This window comes from Clarias gariepinus, chromosome 24 (assembly GCF_024256425.1).
Source record: "Clarias gariepinus isolate MV-2021 ecotype Netherlands chromosome 24, CGAR_prim_01v2, whole genome shotgun sequence".
Classification (NCBI taxonomy): Eukaryota; Metazoa; Chordata; class Actinopteri; order Siluriformes; family Clariidae; genus Clarias; species Clarias gariepinus.
The window spans coordinates 1,434,057-1,455,284 of NC_071123.1; the positions used below are offsets into that span (position 1 = coordinate 1,434,057).

General features: G+C 40.8%; 2 protein-coding genes across 2 annotated transcripts; one reads left to right on the forward strand and one right to left on the reverse strand.

Annotated features, from left to right (window-relative positions):
- Positions 1 to 4,286: 4,286 nt before the first annotated feature.
- On the reverse strand, positions 4,287 to 7,101 carry LOC128512565 (inactive phospholipid phosphatase 7). Its single transcript, XM_053485909.1, has 2 exons — positions 6,566 to 7,101; positions 4,287 to 5,490 (listed from the first exon to the last, which is right to left on the reverse strand). The coding sequence occupies exons 1-2, from the start codon at positions 7,017 to 7,019 to the stop codon at positions 5,102 to 5,104; spliced, it is 843 nt and encodes a 280-aa protein (XP_053341884.1). The 5' UTR covers positions 7,020 to 7,101; the 3' UTR covers positions 4,287 to 5,101.
- A 1,480-nt stretch (positions 7,102 to 8,581) lies between these two features.
- On the forward strand, positions 8,582 to 19,477 carry fam78ab (family with sequence similarity 78 member Ab). The gene is made up of 2 exons (XM_053485908.1): positions 8,582 to 10,044; positions 17,346 to 19,477. Exons 1-2 carry the CDS (start codon positions 9,680 to 9,682, stop codon positions 17,869 to 17,871), a joined length of 891 nt encoding a protein of 296 aa, XP_053341883.1. The 5' UTR covers positions 8,582 to 9,679; the 3' UTR covers positions 17,872 to 19,477.
- The last annotated feature ends 1,751 nt before the right edge of the window (positions 19,478 to 21,228 follow it).

The window sequence follows — 21,228 nt, forward strand, 5'->3', positions numbered from 1 at the left end:
AACAGAAGTCCAAAATGAGGATATAACCGGGCATGACCAAAACATATGAACAAGATCAGCCGGACCACAATGACATTTAAAGGACTTGCTTTTTCAATGATATCTTTATGTTTTATACATTATTAGACCCAAAATGAATATCAGAAAAAAAAATCTGTCTCTCTGTCTCTCTGTCTGTCTGTCCAGCCAGATATTGTCACAGCATCACACAAAACTGGCTGGACAGAAATTAATTAAACTTTGCCAGTCCTTTAATATTCACCTGAAGTTAACCCTGTGCCATAAGCGAAATCAAAAGGTGAAATAAAAACACTCATTAAAAGGTATCTATATGACAGAGATTAAAAAAAAAAGTGTAAGGTGTGGGACAGACATGCTGCTTTGTTCCTTTTTTTTGCGATCAGTCTGACTGTAGCTGAAACATGTGTTATGTGTGACTGAGGTGTCTGAGGTTCTGTGTTGCACATTTGTGATTTCTAATACAATATAATCTCTAAGTGTGACTTCTGATTGGACAGAAACACAACACAATTATAAGAATATAAACTCTCTTTATTTCTCTATATAATTCCCTGCTACACTATCCCAGTGTTTCACTAGTACTTGGCCACCATTATGGTAAAAAAAACATCTCATGGACTCTCAGGAACTCCTTTAACGACCCAAACATGTGGAAATGTCTTGGAGCGAGGTCAGGACTGTACGGGGGATGTAGCAATAACTCCCAGATCAAATTCGAAACCATGACGTTTGCCAATTTTCCCAGAATTCTACACACAACACCTCATAATGACAACATGAAAAAGTTTACTTGAAATTTTTGCAAATTTATTAAAAAGAAATAATTGAGAAAGCAAAGGTACATAAGTATTCACAGCCTTCGCCATGAAGCTCAAAATTGAGTTCAGGCGCATCCTGTTTCCCCTGATCATCCTGTTTCCCCTGATCATCCTTGAGATGTTTCTGCAGCTTAATTGAAGTCCACCTGTGGTAAATTCAGTTGATTGGACATGATTTGGAAAGACACACACCTGCCTATATAAGGTCCCACAGTTGACAGTTCATGTCAGAGCACAAACCAAGCATGAAGTCAAAGGAATTGTCTGTAGACCTCCGAGACAGGATTGTCTCCAGGCACAAATCTGGGGAAGGTTACAGAACAAATTCTGCTGCTTTGAAGGTCCCAATGAGCACAGTGACCTCCATCATCCATAAGTGGAAGAAGTCCGAAACCACCAGGACTCTTCCTGGAGCTGGCCGGCCATCTAAACTGAGCGATCGGGGGAGAAGGGCCTTAGTCAGGGAGGTGATCAAGAACCTGATGAACCAAGAACCTCCAGCACTGCTGTGCTTCTAGATTAGTTTCTGTTCTGGCACCTGGGTGGTGGAATCAACTTCCTCTAGATGTCCGTACAGCTGAGTCTTTGTCAACCTTATGACATATCTGTTTCTTCGGCACTTGGGTTAAAAAAAAAACAACAACAGTGTTTGACTGATCGTACTTAGTTGGTAACCTAGTAACCCAGTGTAAGGATCTATCCAATGATGGAAACTTCTGGATAAGAGAGTCTCCCAAATGCCTAAAAATGTGAATGTAAATCCAATCACTTTTACATCTATAATCACCAGAAATTTCATCAAGTCCCTGTTTGACTTGAACACCCCTCTTAATATCATTTTTAAAGCACTGATATTCCCCCAATATATATAATGTACTTTTTTATTTTATAAATACCTCCCAAAAATTATCTTAATGTGGAGAGAATTTTGTGAAAACCTTCTGTGACCCAGACACATCAAACAGCCTGGCAGTGACTAATGTCTAATGTCAGTTTATAAGTTGAGAGATATAACTAGGATGAGCTGGTGTTAAAATTCATAAGTTGCATCCTGTAGCTTCAACGGTTTTACAAACGTAAACAGGATAAATATTCACTAAGTGAACTTATTTTCTTTTTCACATGGCTATATAATTCATCAAAAAGAAAGTCTACACGACACAAAGCAATCAAAGCAATTTACATATTCAAATGTATCTGTGTGATGTTTACTTTATCGTCACTTTATTATTATTATTATTATTATTATTATACTTTAACTTTGTTTTGGTTTAAATTTGTTAATCTTTGCACACACATAAAACATATATTTTTATTTTAAAAGAAACTGTACACAGTGAAAATAAACATTTTCAACTTAAAATTCAACAAAATAATAATAATAATAAATAAATAAATAAAAACTAAGGATAAAACCTTTAATTACATTTAGTTTTATGTATTTTTTCATCCTTTTATAACATTACTTTTGTTTGTTTTTGGTATCTCCTCTGTGTTAGTGTTACTGCTCCATTAGGGGGCGCCCTACTCACAGAGTCTGTCATCAACCCACACAAAACAGTTGAATGCTAATGCAGTGTGCTAACAGAGTGGATGGAGATGTACAGTAGCACTCCCTCTGCTCTCTGCTCTCACAGGAAACTCATCAACTGCAGAAGTCTGTTTAAAGCCGTCTCTATTTTTTTTTAAATAATTTTTTTATGCCATAAACTTTAAGGCTCAGTGGAACCATTCTAATGGTGGAAACATGATCACGTTCAGTTTATGGTCACATTCAAAACCAGAACCACCTGAAAGGTTCTTTAGGAAACCAGTAACGGTTTATGTATAAAATCACTCTAAAGAACCTTCACTGGATATTTTACTGTCAATAACAAACACATAACACACACACACACACACACACACACACACACACACACACACACATAAATACCAGCTGTCAATTCTGTAAGGAGGAAACACAAGAGTGTGTGTGTGTGTGTTTACACACAGTGTTCAGGAGAGATTAAGCTTCACGTGTGACACACAGAGGCATGTTCAGCTCTGATACACTGCAGCAACATTATCTGTTCTGTGTATGTGTGTGTGTGTGTGTGTGTGTTTTGTTGGTAACCATGTCCAGCGTGTTTGGTTTCCAAATTGCCTTTATGTGAGATCCAGTTCAGTTTAGAGCTTTTTTTTTTTTTTTTTTTTTAAATCTCCACACTGAGGAAATAATAATAATAAGTTAGAAGTCAATAATATGCTTTTTAGATCACACTTTTCTAATAAGATACTTAATATATTTAAGTTGTTTTTTTTAAGCAAAAGGTGTAGGAAAAAAGAAAGAAGGAAAGAAAGAAAGACACTAAAAGAAATATGTAAAAATTATGCAAAATTAATAAAAAGTGATAAAAATGAGTAAAAAGGTAAAAGTGCAGAAAGAAAGAATGACAAGACAATAAAGAACAACAAGAAGGAAAGAAAAGAAGAATGAAAACTAAAGGAAACATTGAGAAAAAGTAAATAAAAAAGAAAGACAAAACAGAACAAAAGTAGAAATAAATATTTTTAATATAAAATATATGGTCTTTTTTTAAAACGGATTTTTGAACACAGAATGATTAAGAAGAAGAAAGTTTAATAAATAAACTATAAATAATAATAATAATAATAATAATAATAATACAGTAATAATAAATACAGCAATATAAAACTGTGCACATTTTCTCTCACACATATTTTTAAAAAGTCACTCACCATGAACAACCTCAGTGGATAAATACAATGACATTGTACTGTGTTTTTGTGTTTAAATTAATTATAATAAACAATTAAATTTGCATGCACAATGATATATAAATTTACTCATGCGCATTCTGTAAACAAAGCACGATAAAATTATAGCAGCGCAAAGTAAATAAACAAATCAATTAAACAGCATGAAAGGAAATAATAAAAAGGAAAAAATTTAAATGAATTAATTAGAAATTAGAAATGATTGAAAAATATTTTATGCTCCTTAACAAGTTATCTGAATTAAACCCCACCCCATTTAATGACCACGCCTCAAATGATCTCTTGTACATGATCTCAGAATCTTGTTCTGCATATGGCTTTCGAGGTTTGTGTGAAACCATGAACACATTGTTCATTTAGCAGTTAGAGCTGTTTTAATAAAATAGGCTCCGCCTCCTTGGAACTGATTGAAGTGTGGCGGTAGTTTGTTTACAAATCCCACAAAACTGATATTAAGTTGAACCCAATCATCCTTTTGAAGTGTTTACGTTGTGAATTTTGTGATCATGGGCCATAAAATGGCGAGTTCACAGAGGGAGGGTTTGAAGATTTTGCAGAAGAAATGTAGTGGGCGGGGCCTAGCTGAATCCAGCTTAAGTCAAGGAATAAAAAGAAAAAAGGCAGTTGTAATGCCTAAGAGTGGCCAAAACACACACACACACACACACACACACCAGCAATCTTTCTGTGCTCCTGAACCCCTGCCTTACACTGTGAAGGCGGAGCTGTGTGTGATCGTAATGATGTCATCTGAAGCAAAAAGATTCATAATCAATCATTCATACAGAATACCATCGAGTCAGACACAATTTCGAGGCAACAGAAGGCGGTTAAAGTTACCAGATTTTTAAAAATTTGCATCACTTATTTAGCAAGACTTAGCAACAAGATTATCTTGCTATGTGATGAACATGCCTGATTTTACAAACCTGATTAGCCTACACTCCAATAGCTAGCTAATGCTATGTCATATACTTACTGAGGAGTTGCCTATATGTTGTCGGACACACTTAGCTATCTTCGCTTTACGGTGTTTGTTTGTGCAGCACCTCTTTTGCAAATCATCTTAATTATAAGGGGTCAGGGGTCGCTCAGTGGTTAAGGCATTGGACTATGGTTCAGAAGGTTCCAGGTTAAAATCTCACGACCAGCAGGTTGTCCCTGGATAAGAGGGTCTGCCAAATGCTGTAAATGTAAATGTAATAAGTAGGTCACGTTTCAGCTCCTGTTTACCCAATTCCTAAATAAAACTCTTGATTAATACATCAATCAGATTAGAACTGACTACATGTGATAATATATGACAATGTTATATCACATGTACCAGTGATCTCTTTGAAAACAGACATCGAGATTCACTAGAAATCCAAAACACTAAACCAAATGATGATCACACTGAGATTAACACACTGCTAACCAATAAAGACAAGTAAAGAAGTCATTAAAAACTAAATGCTAACGTGTGTGTGTGTGTGTGTGTTTTAGCGGAAGGGGATCCAGCTGAACGTCCATATTGAGAGCAGTGTCTGGCAGGCACCGGACGGCAGCCACACCATCTCCATCAGGTTGAAATTGAGTGAACCGAGCGCAAAGCCGCACGCCATGTCAGTCACATGGTGCTGCCCGAGCAGAACCCGGGAAAGTCCGACCAGAAAGGCCCACAGGACCAGCAGAACCCTGAGCGGCACGGCCAGGACCAGGTGGGATAGCAGGAACCGAGACACCATCGCCGCCCTGCTGGCATGGGCTGCAGGAAACGAGTACACATCCATGGCCACAAAGTCCAGGAAGCCCGGGTTCATTTCCCATGGTCCTCTGCGCTTTACCAGTTTCTGCACTCCAGCTACTGTCAGGATGTCGAGGACAAGCGCTAAAGAGACAAGAAGTGTACCATTTACTAGTCACTTTATAACACTTACACTAACGCTTACTAAAACTTACTTTTCACTTACTAACCTTTACAAACACTTACTACTCACTCACTAACACTGACTACTCACTTATTACAACTAACTACTCACTAACACTTATTACTTATTTATTAACCTTTACAAACACTTACTACTCACTCACTAACACTAACTAGTCACTAACACTTACTAAAACTTACTACTCACTTACTAACGCTTACTAATAAAGATGAGAATCACCAGTCACCTCCCGATACGATATAATCACAATTCTTATATGCCGGTATGATTAAGATTGCGAAGTATTACAGTTTTATAAATATCCCAATTTGATATTACATTTTTGTTACAATTAGAGCTTGCAGTGTTTTAAGACTGGTGTAAGGGTAACATACTACTTATTTAATAACACTTACGACTTACTTACTACTCACTTACTAACACTTGCTACTCACTGACACTTATTAATGACTTACTAAGCCTTACTAACCTTGAACAGAAAGCCAGAAAGCAAGTAGAAAGAAAAGAAAATAAGAACTTAAGAGAAAATAAGTGACCAAAACAGAATCAAATAAGAAAAGAGAAAAAAAACAAGCAAAAAAGAAAGAATCAACCAAAAAGAAAGAAAATACAAAATGGAGTAAAGTAAAAAAAATTTTTTAAATGAGAAGAAAAAAAGAAATACAGAAAACTGTCCATAATGAAAGAAAGTATATGTAAAAAGAAAAGAAAGAGCAAATAATAAACATAAAACAAAAGGAATACAAAAAAGAACTTCATAGATAAGAAAGAAAGAAAGAGAAAGAAAGAAAGAAAGAAAGAAAACTTTCAATGATAAAAAAAAAGAAAATGCAAAGAAGAACAGGGAAGAGCAACAATTAGGAGATAAAAAGAAAGAAATGATACAAGGAAAAGATACGATAAAAATGAAAGACAGCAAAAAAATAAGAAAGAAAAAAAGCAAGAGAAAGGCAGACAGGAGAGATAAATAACGGAGGTATAACGGATGATTCACTCCGGTAACTCCTTCTTTACCCAGCAGCAGGTTGATCAGCACCTCCTGTCCCGCCTCGGTGCTGCTGCGGCTCAGACACACCAGCGTGCCGCCGATCCACGTGAGCGCGTGCCCGGTGAAGGCGAGCAAGGCGACGACGGAGCGCGCGCTGCCCCACGACGAGGACGCGCGCGCGCACACGCCGAGGCGCTTGGACAGGTGGATGTCTGCGGCCCGGAGCGCGCTGACCGCGATGCCCCTGAGAGACGGGTTCAGCCGCATGCAGTCCTCCTCCGGCCAGCGCGGCGCCTCCGCGCGCTCCTTCACGCCGTCCACGGGCGGCTGCGGCGCGTGCTCGTGGCGCGGTCTGGTGCAGGTCGGTCTGCGCGGCGCGCCGCCATGACGCTGCTGTGGCGCGTGCAGGGACAGGAACTCCGCGCGCCCCAGCACGTCCCCCCGCTCCCGCGCGCGCACCCGGCTCGGGTTACACGGCATCTCGCGAACTGAGAACAAACTAAAAGAAATAATAAACAAATCGTAATTTAGAATAGTATTGTTAGCGCGCGCACACACACACAGACAGACAGACAGACAGAGCGCGCGTGTTCAGCCAGACCGCAGTGTCCACTGGTGCTGTAGGGGACACAATGATGTCACTGAGACTCTGATTTATTGATATGTTTATTTATTTGTTCGTCTGTTTTTTGTTTGTTTGTGAATATTATGCACCAGTGTGTGTTGTTTTAGACCGGCTCACTTTAAAACGTTTCTATTGTAATTGTCTTAACACATCATGCTCCCCTCATCTCCAGGTCCAGGTGGAATGATCCGTTTCCATGGAAACGTGGGGAGGCTTTTTCAAGAGGTTCAACAGCACACGACAGAAACGACAAAATGAAATAATTCTAAGACATGCTATAGATCTAACCTCTATAGTAGTAGTAGTTATAGCAGCAGAGGCAATTATTGTTTACATTTCAAATCTTTATTCTTGATATTTATATTCAAACAGCGTATTCAATAGGCGTCATTGGCGGTTAAAGAGTTTGTAGAAATAGTTAAAAGGTTAAAGCTACAAATAATCTGATGAGCTTTAATGTAATCAGTGATATTATTACTATTATTTCAGGTTGAAGCCCACGTAGGAGACTAAACCATAGATGGGAAATCGAAAAGGTAGATCAGATAATAATGAAGTTTTGTCTTAAAACGATTTCATTTACAATGCAGGTTAAACTTCAGGCAGATATTTGAGTACCGCGACAGTATAATAAATTACAGTCCAGCGGTCATTTTAAGACGCGCCCACAGTTTGATCCATACGCAGTATGCTGTCAAAACTTGTGGCTTATATAATCTGGCACAAAACATCTCATCACTTCACTCCTACTTAACCTCAGAGTCCAAAGACATTCACTTTAGGCTATTTTGCATTCCCAAATTGCCCTAAGTCATTGAGTGAGTAAGTGTGTTCTTAGATTTAAAAAAAAAAAACTAACTGAGGACAAAAAGTTCCTATTCACAATTTCAAGGTGCCTTGTTCGATCCTGAACTCTGAGTTAAAGTGTATTGTTTCCATGCATGTGGGTTTCCTCTGGATACTCTGGTTTTCTCTTACATTCCAGTAGGTGGATTGGTGACACTAATTGAGAGAGAGAGAGAGTGAGCGAGTGAGAGTGTGTCATGGTGTGTGTGCATGGGGGTCTGGAATGAACAGGTGTCACATACATCCAGGGTGTACTCCTGCCTGTTCCCAGGACTCCAAACTCTCACTTTTGCACTGTAAGCTATTTTAGATTTAACCCTAATCATTACATCTGACATAGTGCTAGTGCTGACATAGCGTAAAAAAACTAAAGTTTTAAAAGAGACGTGAATAAATCAGCATGGATGTATGTTTTAACTGGAGATCATTAGTTTGTGATCATTAACCAGAAAGACGACCCTCATGTCGTGTGCAACTACACTACCCACAATTCACCTCGCCCCACAGAAAAGGACATGTGACGTTTTTCAAGAGCCCTTGAAATAAAGAGACCAGACGGTGTGTGTGTGTGTGTTGTGTGTGTTGTGCACAGCAGAAGCGCAGCGCTGCAAGACGACGCAGCAGCAATGGAAACCGGAACGCACGGGAAGTAACGCATGGTGCCAAAACTTTCGCACCCCTACAGAGAGAGAGAGAAGAGATGAAACTGGGACGTCCTTGATTAGCCTATATTATATTTGAATCTCATTTCTATTCGGCGCGGTGCCCGGAGGAGGAGGAGGAGGAGGAGGGGGGGCATATTTCTGAGGGGGAAAGTTACCTTTTGGGATTTTTATTCTAATGGACCAAAAACATTTGAAATGCACTTCTGTACAGGCGTGAAGAGGCTCACAAGGACACGCCAGGAATCCCAGGAATGATTTAATCATATCCGCTTTAAAAACAAAAAAATAGCAACACGACTTCAAGACGGAAACTATAACTCGGATGTTTATTTTCCCCCCGCAATTAAGTTCAATTAAGCTAATTAGAGTCACAAAACAAACTAATAATGTATCTGGAAAGTCATAATTGGAGTGTGGAGCAAGTCCTTCATTATACAGGCTCCTTATAACTGTATGAACCCTATCTATAACCACGTGGACTATAAGAAAGAAGAACTTTTCTACTCATTTACGCACTTGTTTCTTAATTTTTTTTTTATTTGCGATGCGCATTTCTTCGTTTCCTTTGGACGGCGGCGCGCGCGCACTGCAGCGCTCGTGCATTGCCGCTCTTTCTTGCAAACTTCTCCGAACTCACGCATGCTCACGGATCTCTGATGTTGATGAATGACGCGTAATTAAGCAGCTCTTATGCTTCCGCCTGCGCGTGCATGCGTTTCTTGTCTTTTCTTTTCCGTGTGATGAGGACTGTGACAATGAGCTGTGTGTAGTCCGGATCCTGAAGCCTCACGCGTAACCGGAGGGTCCTTGGTGAGGAGGAGAGAGAGGAGAGGAGAGGAGAGATCATGCATGCACCATGAAGACACACACAGACATCTAAAAAAAAAAACAGGCACGAAAGAAAGAAGTCTGCATTTCTCCTTTATTCCCTGAGATGACCGGGATGGAGCTTGACCCCTGTCGGTGTGAGGATGCAATAAAAACGCGTGTTTTTTAAAAGGCGGATGCGATATTCGGTGCATGTGTCCGGGTCTGGTGCACGCTCCGGGACGTCGCTGTGGCGGATCTGCGCGTCGCTGCTGCTGCTGCTGCTGCTGTTTCACGCGATGGGCTGCATCCAGAGCCTCCGGTGCAAGCCGAAGAGTTTCCGCGAGAGCGTCGCAGTGCTCGAGGTGACCACCTCCATCGACCCGAACCCCACCAGCATCGACGAGACCTCCAGCGTGGTGCTGCGCTACCGGACGCCGCACTTCCGCGCCACCGCGCGCGTCCTCGTGCCCCCGGTGGCCGCCAAGGAGACTTGGACGGTGGGCTGGATCCAGGCGTGCAACCACATGGAGTTCTACAACCGATACGGAGCCGAGGGCATGTGAGTGGGAGGGCTGGCTGGGGTTGTGTGTGTGTGTGTGTGTGTATATATATATATATATGCAGTAATTGTAATTTTGTGTGTGTATGTGTTAACACTCATACAGAGATTTAAGGCCATATGACATGACACATCACACATTACACCCTGAGCGAGCCATGTCCTGATACTCCTCTGTCCGATACATTGCAATATTTAACACACATCATCATCATTATTGTTATTATTATCGTCCCCTGCACCATGTGGATTTTTAGATAAGGCTTGTTTTTGAGTTTAGAGCAGCGCTTAAGGTGAGAGGGTTTAAAGGCACACACTTTATCATCAGACTTCACTTTCTTTATTAGCTACTGGGTCTCATTTATTAGGTTCGCACTAAAGTTTTTCTTCTAAAACTTTTCTATTTATTTATTATTTTGTTCAGCCGGATTTGTGCAAAAAAACCCATATGCATGTGAGAATTGATAAACATCCATCAGACATCTGTAAAGTCAAAATAAGCTTTAGGTGTAGACCAATTAAAAAACACTGACTAACAGTAAAAACAGCATGACCTTCATTAACATTTCCAGTAATGCAGCTCTGCCACTGCAGCTACCAGAGTGCACGCATGCACACACATACTTCCTTTATTCCCCTAGGGTGCCATTACATTAGTTTAGATCGTAGCCATGGGTTGGCATCTTGGCTGGGGTTGTGATTATTTGTGTGTGTGTGTTATTAACAATAATAAAGAGATTATAGGCCATATGACATGACGTATTACACCCTGAGCTAGTCATGTCATAATACTCCACTGTGCAATGCATGGCAATATTTAACACACACATTATTATTATTATTAATATTATAATTCCTGCGTCATGTGGCTTTTTAGATAAGGCTTGTTGTTGAGTTTGTGCTTGACGATAAGAGCGGTGTATACAGAAAGCCATCTGAGGGTTTAAAGGCACATGCTTTATCATCAGACATCATTTTCTTTAATAACTTCTAGGGCTTATTGAGTTAATTACAAACTTTATATTTAATAAACAAAAAAATACTTTTTAACAATGTTTGACTGATTATACTTAGTAACTTAGTAACCAGTGTAAGAATCTTTTCAACGATGGAAAAGTCTAAGCACTTTTGTAAGTCATGTAAATTAGGCTTATTAAGGTTTCACTAAAGTTTGGAATATAATTTTCTTTGTCGATCTTTAGTATTTATTTTTTTGTCAGATTTGTGACAAAAAATGTTAAAATGGTAAAGCTAACAAAGCTAAACGGTAAAACAGCATGACTGTCATCTACACTTCCAGTAATGCAGCTCAGCCACCGCAGCGACCAGAGTGCAAACACACACACACACACACAAACAATTTCTTCCTTTCTCCCTCTAGGGTGCCATTTCTTTAGTTTAGACCGAACAATTATTTAATTTTGACTTTTAGATTTGGATTCGAACGTTCCAGGCACATTCTGATATTCCGAATACTGGAGAGATGTTTGCTACAAGTTAGCTTCACGTTGCTGCAAACACGACGTATTTGTTTACAAATATCACACGCCAGAGACAGAAAGCAAGACATGGAGGTGGAGTCACCGTTACCAACGTTTGAAGTTGATTATTTACCTGTAACAGCACATCCCACAAATGTGCTGTCCCTCTTTTGCTATGCAATAATATTAGTCATATTTCATTCAATTTCTTTTTTTCTTTCATTCTTATTTTGTATGTAAATAAGATGAAAGAAAACAAACGCAAATTGTTACAAATGTTACAGAGAAACACGAAAACAGCGTAATCTCCGGTGTTCTCCAGATTTCAGCTGACTAACACTGGAGACTCCTTACATACTGTACATGCTAAATAGTCATCGCTTTAACCCATCAGTTTATTTATTTTTATACTTAAGTTGTGCGTTTACGATTACGAGCCAGTGTAAACAAGCTGTTGCTATAGAAACTGTAGCACTTTAACTAAAGCATGTTACGATATACAGTACAGCGTGCTCTGCTTTTAGAGCTGCTGTTTTAATGATTATCTGCGGAAGTGCCCTTGGTGGCGCTTCGTCATCATCTTTCCCCTCCGCAGACTCGCCACGCAAATGGCTCTGAGCTTCTCTAAAGTTCTCAGGACTAAACCAGAAAATTATCAGCTCCAGAATGAAGCGCGGTGCGGCGGTTTAGGAAGATGGTGTTAACCGCTTGACTCCTGTTCAACTCAAGCCATTGGTGGTCTTAAGACACCCGCCGTGGTTGAGATATTGAGTGACATTATGTAGCCCAGATCCTGCAACGGTTTCTTATGGCCTACTTCCTGTTGTAAAAACCACACCATGACCTATTTCAGAGGGGAAGAAAAAAACCATTAGTGTGTCATAAGATGTCTTCAGGCGGCGAGCGACTCTGCGGGTAGCGAGAGTGTTTAAAGAAAGCAGACATTTTTAATTCTTGGAAAATAGAGGTTTTTTTTATTGATTTAGAGGGTTTGGACTGTTAATGTTGCACTCTATGGATTTATTATTCTATTTTTTTAATCTCTAAAACTCCCAGGAGCTGAAATCAACCGTCTGGAAGTAAAGTCTAATAGGTCAGAAAGTTTGGATGAATTTTCCATAATATCAGCTCTGACAGTAGTGCAGCATCTCATTTCTATAGTAACAGCTCATTTACGTGTTGATGCAGTGCAGTGTTTCTGTGACGTGTGTGGAAGGAGTCTCCAGTGTCAGTGCTTTGTTACAGTCAAAGTTAAATCTCCATAATGGTGGAGCTGAAACTTTGCAGTTATAAGATTTAATGAATAAATAAATACAGTGGAACCTTGGATTGCGAGCATAATTTGTTCCGGAAGTGGGCTCGTATTCCAAAACACTCTTAAACCAAATAAAACTTTAATCATAAGAAGTAATGAAAACTCCAATTATTTGTTCTAGAGCCCTCAAAAAATAAATACATAAAAATAATTAATACAAAATTTGAAGTAAAAAAAAAATTAACCTGCACTTTACATTTAAAAAAAGTAAAAATAAATTCCGACAGTGTTTCTGTTTGTGCACACAGGCGGACACACACATTGGCTGAGAGACTGTTTTATCGGAAAAATTATCAAGGAACATTGCTAATGACACTCACATGAGCGCATACTAACTAGATCACCGCTGTAAAGTAAAAATAAATAAATAAATAAATAGAACCAGGACTTTTTACACAGAGAGTGTGTGTGTGTGTGCGTGTGGGAAGCCGGGTGGAGGAGCGGGTGGGAGGGGGCCTGTAAAGGCGAGAGTGTGTGTGTGTGTGTTGGTGTGAGTGAAGGAGCACGTTGTCAAATTACATGCACACACACACACACACACACACACACACACACACACACACAGACACTCGCCTTTACAGGACCCCCTACCACCCCCTCCTCCTCTGGGCCTTCCACACACACACACACACACACACACACACACACACTTACACTCTCAGCCTTACACAAAAACTCTGCTCTGTCGCGATTCTTTTTAAAGGTAAAGTGAAACACAACAGGCTGATACTAAGAGGGAGAGAAACAAATGGATCTTTACCCTCTAATGAGACTTGCTTTTGCTTTATATGTGCGCGCACACACGCGCGCTGTACAAACATGCTTACAAACACAAAATAAAATATGTTTCACACACACACACACGTGGTCACAGTGTTATAGTAAACAGTACGCGTGCGCATGGATATTGATTATACCAGTGAGAGACGCGCACTAAGACCTAGCCGGGGAGACAATTATCTACAATTCCACAGCGCAAAAGAGGGAAAAACCGTTGGCTCAGTTGTAATCACTTAACGCTAGGCTTCAAAACAAGAAGCGCATGCGTGATACATGATACTCGGTGCTCGTAAACCAAAACAATGCTCGTTTTTAGGTCAAAATGTACTAAAAATCTTTGCTTATCTTGCGGAACACTCGTAAACCGCGTTACTCGTAATCTGAGGTTCCACTGTATTTGTAATCGATGTCAGGTTGAATAAAATGCTCAGGGATGTGTTGTTACAGGAAAATTAAAACATTCTAGCGTTTAATTTTTTTTTTTTTAAAGGACAATTCCGCTCTCATCTGCCCTCTAGTGGACACTGCCTTAATCGTCCAGGTGTACACAAAAGTATGCAGTGAATTTGTGAACTTTATTGCTTAATTATTTAATTGTGACTTCAGGGTCGTCGAACATTTTTGTTAACGGTTCACAACCTGACAGTTCGATAAATCTGTGCAGCTACAGCGCGACTGCAACGTTCAACAACCTTGAAACATTGTTGTTCAGTCACGTGATTCACTAACGACATGGATCTCAAAGCGGGATCCCTGACAGAGGAGCTGAAGGAATTAATATCAGTGCTGGAGTCAAAGTCAGTTCCACCAGATGGTAACAGCAATGTTAGCAGGAAGGTACAAAGCGAAGCTAGCTAGCCTGTTAGCTGTTAGCTATAAGCGAGTATAAATTTTTCAGGATAACTTTCTGAGCGAAAAGAACTGCTAATAATTTACAACAATCTCACAGTCTCAATTAGTTATATCATGATTAGCCGAGTCGGTTAATCCGCTCTCTTGCTCAAGAGACAATATTGTTAAAGGATTAACTTTTTTCTAATCCTCTACTTGCAGTTTGGTCATTAAGCCCCTCCCACTTACCAGGTCTTCACTATCCTGCAAATAAGCGTCGACAGAGATATTTCATGTCTCTCTGAAACGCGGGCCGATACTGTAACCCTTTGAGATGCTAACACACACAACAACAGAACGGCACTCCCTCGACAGTATCCCTCACGCTAAGGATTTATTCAGAATTATTTTGTAAGTTTTGATCTGTTACTCGAGACAAAGCTCCAATTCTGATCGGACCTCCTCCAGCGTTACGTGATGAGATTAAAAAGCGTGCGCCTTTTCGCAGCTCTAAGGTCAAACTCAGCTCTTCCGCGACCTGCTAATTAGCAGCCTGGTGTTAAAACTCATCCCCACACACACACACACACAGACACTGCGATCGATCTTTCTCTCTCTCTGCATCAGATCTTCCATTAAACGTAAAGCGAGCAGCATGACAGAAAGCGATACTTCCTCTAATCTACAGCAGTTCGGGCGGCTTCGCTTCTCAGTGACTCAGTGACCAAACACTTAGCGTGCGTGACAACACTGAACGGAGTCTCAGAGAGAAGGTCATGTCATGTCATTCTTTTTTTTGGTTTGTTTCTCCTCCTTCGCATTCATGAAACTACTCTCTGTCAGCAGGTGTGGAATCAGTCACTGTAGCTCGCGTACGAAGCGTTAACCAGAGCGCGGCACAGGAGCGCAGGTAGCGGTTTCTACCCGAGATAGCTCTGAGAACATCTGTTGAACCGGAAGTGGGTGTGGTCAGAACTGAAAAAAGGTTTCGAAATGACGAATAGATCTTGTTTTTATTCTTTTACAAGACAATGGACGACTGATTTTAATTCAGCAGACAGCACGTGATTAAGTTTTAACAGAAACATGTCGCCGTGTTCAGTGTGAGCTTTACGAATATTTCTTTTGTCCATTTTTTATAGAAATATGTTGGAAAAGCAGTGTTTAGTTCGAGGAAACCCCTGTCTACCCAAAAAAACATGTTCAGTGGTAGAGGTGTGTATCTGTATATGTGTGTGTGCTAAAGTGTGCAGCAGCAACCAACATCAAACAACACACACACACGAAAAGGTGTCAGTGGCCCGGAACTCAGCAGAACCCAAATAATCCCTGCTCAGCGCTGCACGATTTGACTGAAATAAAAAAGTACATGGGGTGCCAATACTTTGTGCACTCCACTAATAACTGTTTAGTTTCGTGGGTAGTTTTGCTAAACCGTTGTTGAGTGTAAGAAAGGAACGGTGTAACTATTAGATGGCCGTATATTTTTTTACATTATATTAACCTCATTTTTAAAAATAACACCTCACACACACACACACACACACACACACACACACCTTCATTCTATATCTACACCCGGTGTAAAATAAATGCAACTCATGCGTCTCCTGCGCAGTGTTTTCTGTCAGCGGCTGTTCTGCTGATCCACACACTCCTGGCAGTAAGGTCACCGCAGGAAAGTCTCAAATGTCAATCTGGACACCGAGGACAAAAAAAACTGTCCCACTGCGGGGACACGTAAAAGTTTTATGTAGGACTCTATTAAAGACTTTTTCTAAAGTAGGACTCGTTCAGGAAGCTAAGAACATGTCCCTGTCCGAGTACTGGACGTCTTAACATGGTTTTAAACGTCTGACGCCGTTTTCACCCGGGATTGGGGGGCGGGGCTTGTCGGAAGGAGCTACCGAAACTCAGCATGAGACAGGAGGTAAAGTCAAACCAGTCACGATATTCAGTAGGGACGGGAATCACCAGGGACGAGCCGATACGATATAATCACGATACCGCAGGACCAAATCGATTCGTATATCGCGATTCAGCAAGTTGAACAAGCAAGATTTCGTTGAACAAATTTAGCAAAAGATTTGCTCGTATCACAACGATGCGTGCCGGTGGGTGAGTAGCTTAGAGTACCACCTGTAGGGTTATCGAGGAACTGCGACATTTCGCCACGTCAAATGCAAACATATAAAAGTTAAAAATCAGACCACAGACCAAAGATTTCACTCCACAAGAGTCCACAAAAACGGTCACATGTGAAAAAGCATTTCCTGTGATGTGAAGGTGAATCCCTCCTGACTCCAAAATTACATGTTTTTGTTTTTTATTTTTATTCTCCCTCTGCCTGTCAACCCGAGGTTTTACCCGAGACGGCCGCGCAAAACAGCCGGAGGATCAGGACTTGAGTATTTTTCCGCAGCGTGATAATACACACTATTGTTACTGCGATTCACAAACCAGAAAGCCAGACGATCACGGGAGCTTAGGAGAGATAAAAGCCGCGGCTAAATTAGCGACAGCGTTCTTCCAGTGACCGACAGACCTCTCCCCCGTCTAACCCACCAGAGACAAAAATAGACAGCACGGCCATTATGCTTTACATCTTTAACTCGACCTCATGTAGCTAAAAATAAAGCCGCGTCTGTTGCCTTTGGGGAATCTGCTCCGCGGCTTTCTCCGGTGATTAGCGTGACTCAGTGAACTTCAGGGTCTTTAAAGTGGCTGCTGATCATTTCTGGTGCGATAGATCTTAAAGAGAGCAAGTTTTTTTGATCTTTTGAAAATGTCTTTAGTTAGATCTTTTGGAAGATCCGACAGCATCTTTCAAGACAAAAACAAAAGCGTTTTTTGTTCTTTCTTCCTCTTTTGACGAGCGTTCCTCTGTCCCGTAGGTCGAGCTGGGAGCTTCCGGATCTCCGCGACGGTAAAATCCAAGCCATCAGCGACTCGGACGGCGTGAACTACCCCTGGTACGGGAACACCACGGAGACCAGCACCGTCGTGGGTCCCACCAAGAAAGACACCAAGTTCACGGTGAGCATGAACGACAACTTCTACCCGAGCGTGACGTGGGGCGTCCCGGTGAGCGAGAGCAACGTGCCGATGCTGAGCAACATCTGGAGGGATCAGAGCTTCACCACGTGGCTGGTGGCCATCAACCAGGTGTCGGGGGAGACGGTGGTGCTGCAGACGGTGCGCTGGCGCATGCGGCTGCACATCGAGGTGGATCCGGATAAACCGCTGGGGAAGCGAGCCAAGCTGCTGGAGCCCGTCGCTCAGGAACAGCCGCAACTGCTGGGCAAGAACGAAGCGATCCCGCCCAACGCCATGGTCAAACCCAACGCCAACGACGCGCAGGTCCTCATGTGGAGGCCCAGGACTGGAGATCCGGTGGTGGTCATCCCTCCTAAATACTGATTACAGTTAGTTGTTTTTTTTACAGAAGGTCAATCTCGCTCTGGTGGAAACGTGAACGAGGATCAGAGCGATGCTTCTTTTTTACGAAATGGGTCGGGATCACTGTGCTAAATGAAAAACAAAACGTGTCACGATATAGTGACGCACTTAATAGAGTGACTTTTCAGTGTGTTTTGCATTGGAATATACCATTTGTATTTATTTATTGGGGTGGCGTTCACCACAGGCGCAGTTTTTTTGTGCTTTCGGAGTTTTATACGACACGAGACACTGAATCCATGCTGCCTTAAGTTTACATTACGCTTTTACTGCAAAAACAAGAAAAAAACTTCAGCCTTAAACAGACAACATGCGACGCAGAAAAGCCTCGGCGATCCACGTCTCACGATCAGCGATATTCCCTAAAGAGCTGCGCTGCTTTTATTATGATTACAATTAGTAAGATGTTTTTTTAATTACAGTGTAGACCTCTTCATAAAGCACAACAGGTTTCTACAGATATGTTTCGTGTTTCATGTTTCATGGCTGGAATTAACTCCAGGAGACGGAGAGTCTGGTTCGGTGCTCATGGTTTGATTTATTCTCTGTAGACGGAAAGGAAACTTTATCAGAGCGCTGCAGAGAGAATTAGTGACGGAGAGACGATCCGAAACGTCCGGGACGTCCTTCATGTGCAGCGGCTCGGCCGTCGACACCGGAGCGCGCGCTCAGCCTCGCTTAGCCTCTGATCAAACGCACAAGGCTGTGTTCGTCAGGACTGAGCCGAACATCACACACACACACACACACACAGAAAACAAACCATCAGTAATAACAGAGCTGTTTTTTCCTGAAAACACAAATTTCGAGAATTGACACAAAATTCATGTTGGTTTTTTTAATTACACACAATCATTGCACTTCGCCGCCGCTGTTCATAAACGAGATCCTCTTTGACGCGCAGCGTCTTCGCCACGGACGTCTGATCGATACGCTCGTTAAAAATTGATCACGCAGGCTGACAGAAGGAAAACTGTTCTGCACTGAACAAGATGAAGGACGCCACGACTTACACACACACACACACACACACTCTGAGTGGGGAATAAAACCCTCAGTGTTACACTGTTACAGAAAAAATCATCCGTGACGGAGCAGCTACAGAGCCGCAGCGCTTTATTCCTCTTCTGCCGCAGCAGGTTTTTTCTTTTAACGATGCCAGTTTTTTATTGATTAAACGGCAACATGTCGAACCTTTTAACACGGTAGATTACGCTCATCTAGAGCAGGCCGCGGGAAATCTGTGAAACAACTCATGTTGACAAAAAAAGTAAAATCTTAAAATATGACGTCTTTTTTTTTGACAAAAGAGAAAAAGCAAACAGAGTGCTAGTTAAATCCTGAAACGCTCCCCTGTAGAGCCGCATGATTTAATCCAAAACGTCACACAGCGATTATTTCAACATATCGTGAAATGCGATATTTAAAAATATATACATTTTAATTGTTTAATATTAAACTCATAAATTCCTGATTGCGCATATGTTACCTGTAATAAAATGCAGGCGATTAAATAATTGGCCAGTCCGTGTGTGATTATTATTTTTATGACATCAATTGTGCGGCAGTATCCCTATAATATGAAAAAAAGGACATTCAATTCAATTCAATTCAATTTTATTTGTATAGCGCTTTTAGCAATTTTCATTGCCGCAAAAATCTAGTTTTTAGGAAAAGAAAATTAATCCAAATCAAGACCAAAAAGAAACACTTTAAAATACAGAATTTATTCTGAACTTTTTTCTCTATAGCGGCAACTAGAGGTAAATTAAATTTTTTGTTTAATAATTCAATAATTTAAAAAATGAAAAAATTTACTCTAACTTAATTTTTTTTTATATTATTTAAATTTGCAGGATTGATAATTAAACATCATCCCTCCAACTTTACACACACACACACACACACACCTGCACCGTGGCAGTTTCCGCTGTAAAGCGAAAAGTTTTGCAGCCCTTACGCCCACCTCCATCACTCCACCGACTCGCAAACTTAAAACTCCGAAACTTCCCCGCGGCTTATTCCAGATCTGAAACTGAAGGTGGGACGTCATGAACCCGAGCAACAGCAGAAGAGTTTAAACGTCCCTGGGAATTCAGGACCCTGACAGGACGCTGCTTTTATCGAAATGGAACTTCACACAGGTTTATATAGTTTCCATAGTAACAGCTTGCTCACTGACACATGCATGTTAACGAAATAAAAAGGGGGGGGGGGGGGCTTGTAGGAAGGAGTCTCCAGTGTCAGGGCTTTTTCACAGACAGGACAGAGGACTTCACGCTTTTAAAATGTATTATAATGGAGAAGTTTCCTGTAACAGCAGGTCACCGGTGTGATTTATTACCTACAGTGTGTGTGTGTGTGTGTGTGTGTGTGTGTGTGTGTGTGCAGCTGAAGGAAAGTAAGGACGTGTGTGGAGCGTCGGCCGTTTGCAGACACTGTTAGTCTGATGACAGTAGAGACAGACAGACAGAGACACAGACAGACAGACAGACAGACAGAGAGACGGACAGAGACAGACAGACAGACAGAGACACAGACAGACAGACAGACAGAGACACAGACAGACAGACAGACACACAGACAGACAGAGAGACAGACAGACAGACAGAGACTTCACACTGATGTAGAATCCTCTCCGTCTAGAAATATTAACTGTGGGATAAAATACAAGCAGAATGTTTGTGTGTATTAAATGTTCTGTGATAAACCGCCGTGTCACTGTGTGACGTGTGAAAGCTTCCCTTCTCAGTAGGATGAAAATCTCTCCGCTTCCCATCATCATCATCATCAACTTCCAAACTAACACACACTGAAATTTAGTTTTCAGCCCCTGAAACAAACAAACGAACAAACAAACAGACAAACAAATATAAACCAAAATAACAAGTGAAAATATCTGTACTATTAGTATATTATATATTATGTTTATTATATGATTACAATAAACCAAACAACAGTAGATTAATCCTATTTCTAGATGTTTTTTTTCCCCAAAACTAATATGGAGCTTAAAATGCTTTTGGCAGATTATTTATTTATTTATTTACTTAATTTTAAGCAAAAAACAAGCAAAAATGATTTGAAAAAGTATTTAAATAATGTAAAGCTTGCCTCGTCTCGACACTGGCTTTTCATTAAACATTTCATTTCGAACAATATTATCATAAAAAATATTAAATAACTTCACCCATATTAACAGGTTTTGACTTTTTTTTTGCCGTGTGATCAAATATAGAAAGTTTATAGTAATAATAATAATAATAATATATAAAACAGTATATAATATTTTTAGCCCTGTTCCTGTTGATCAGTGAA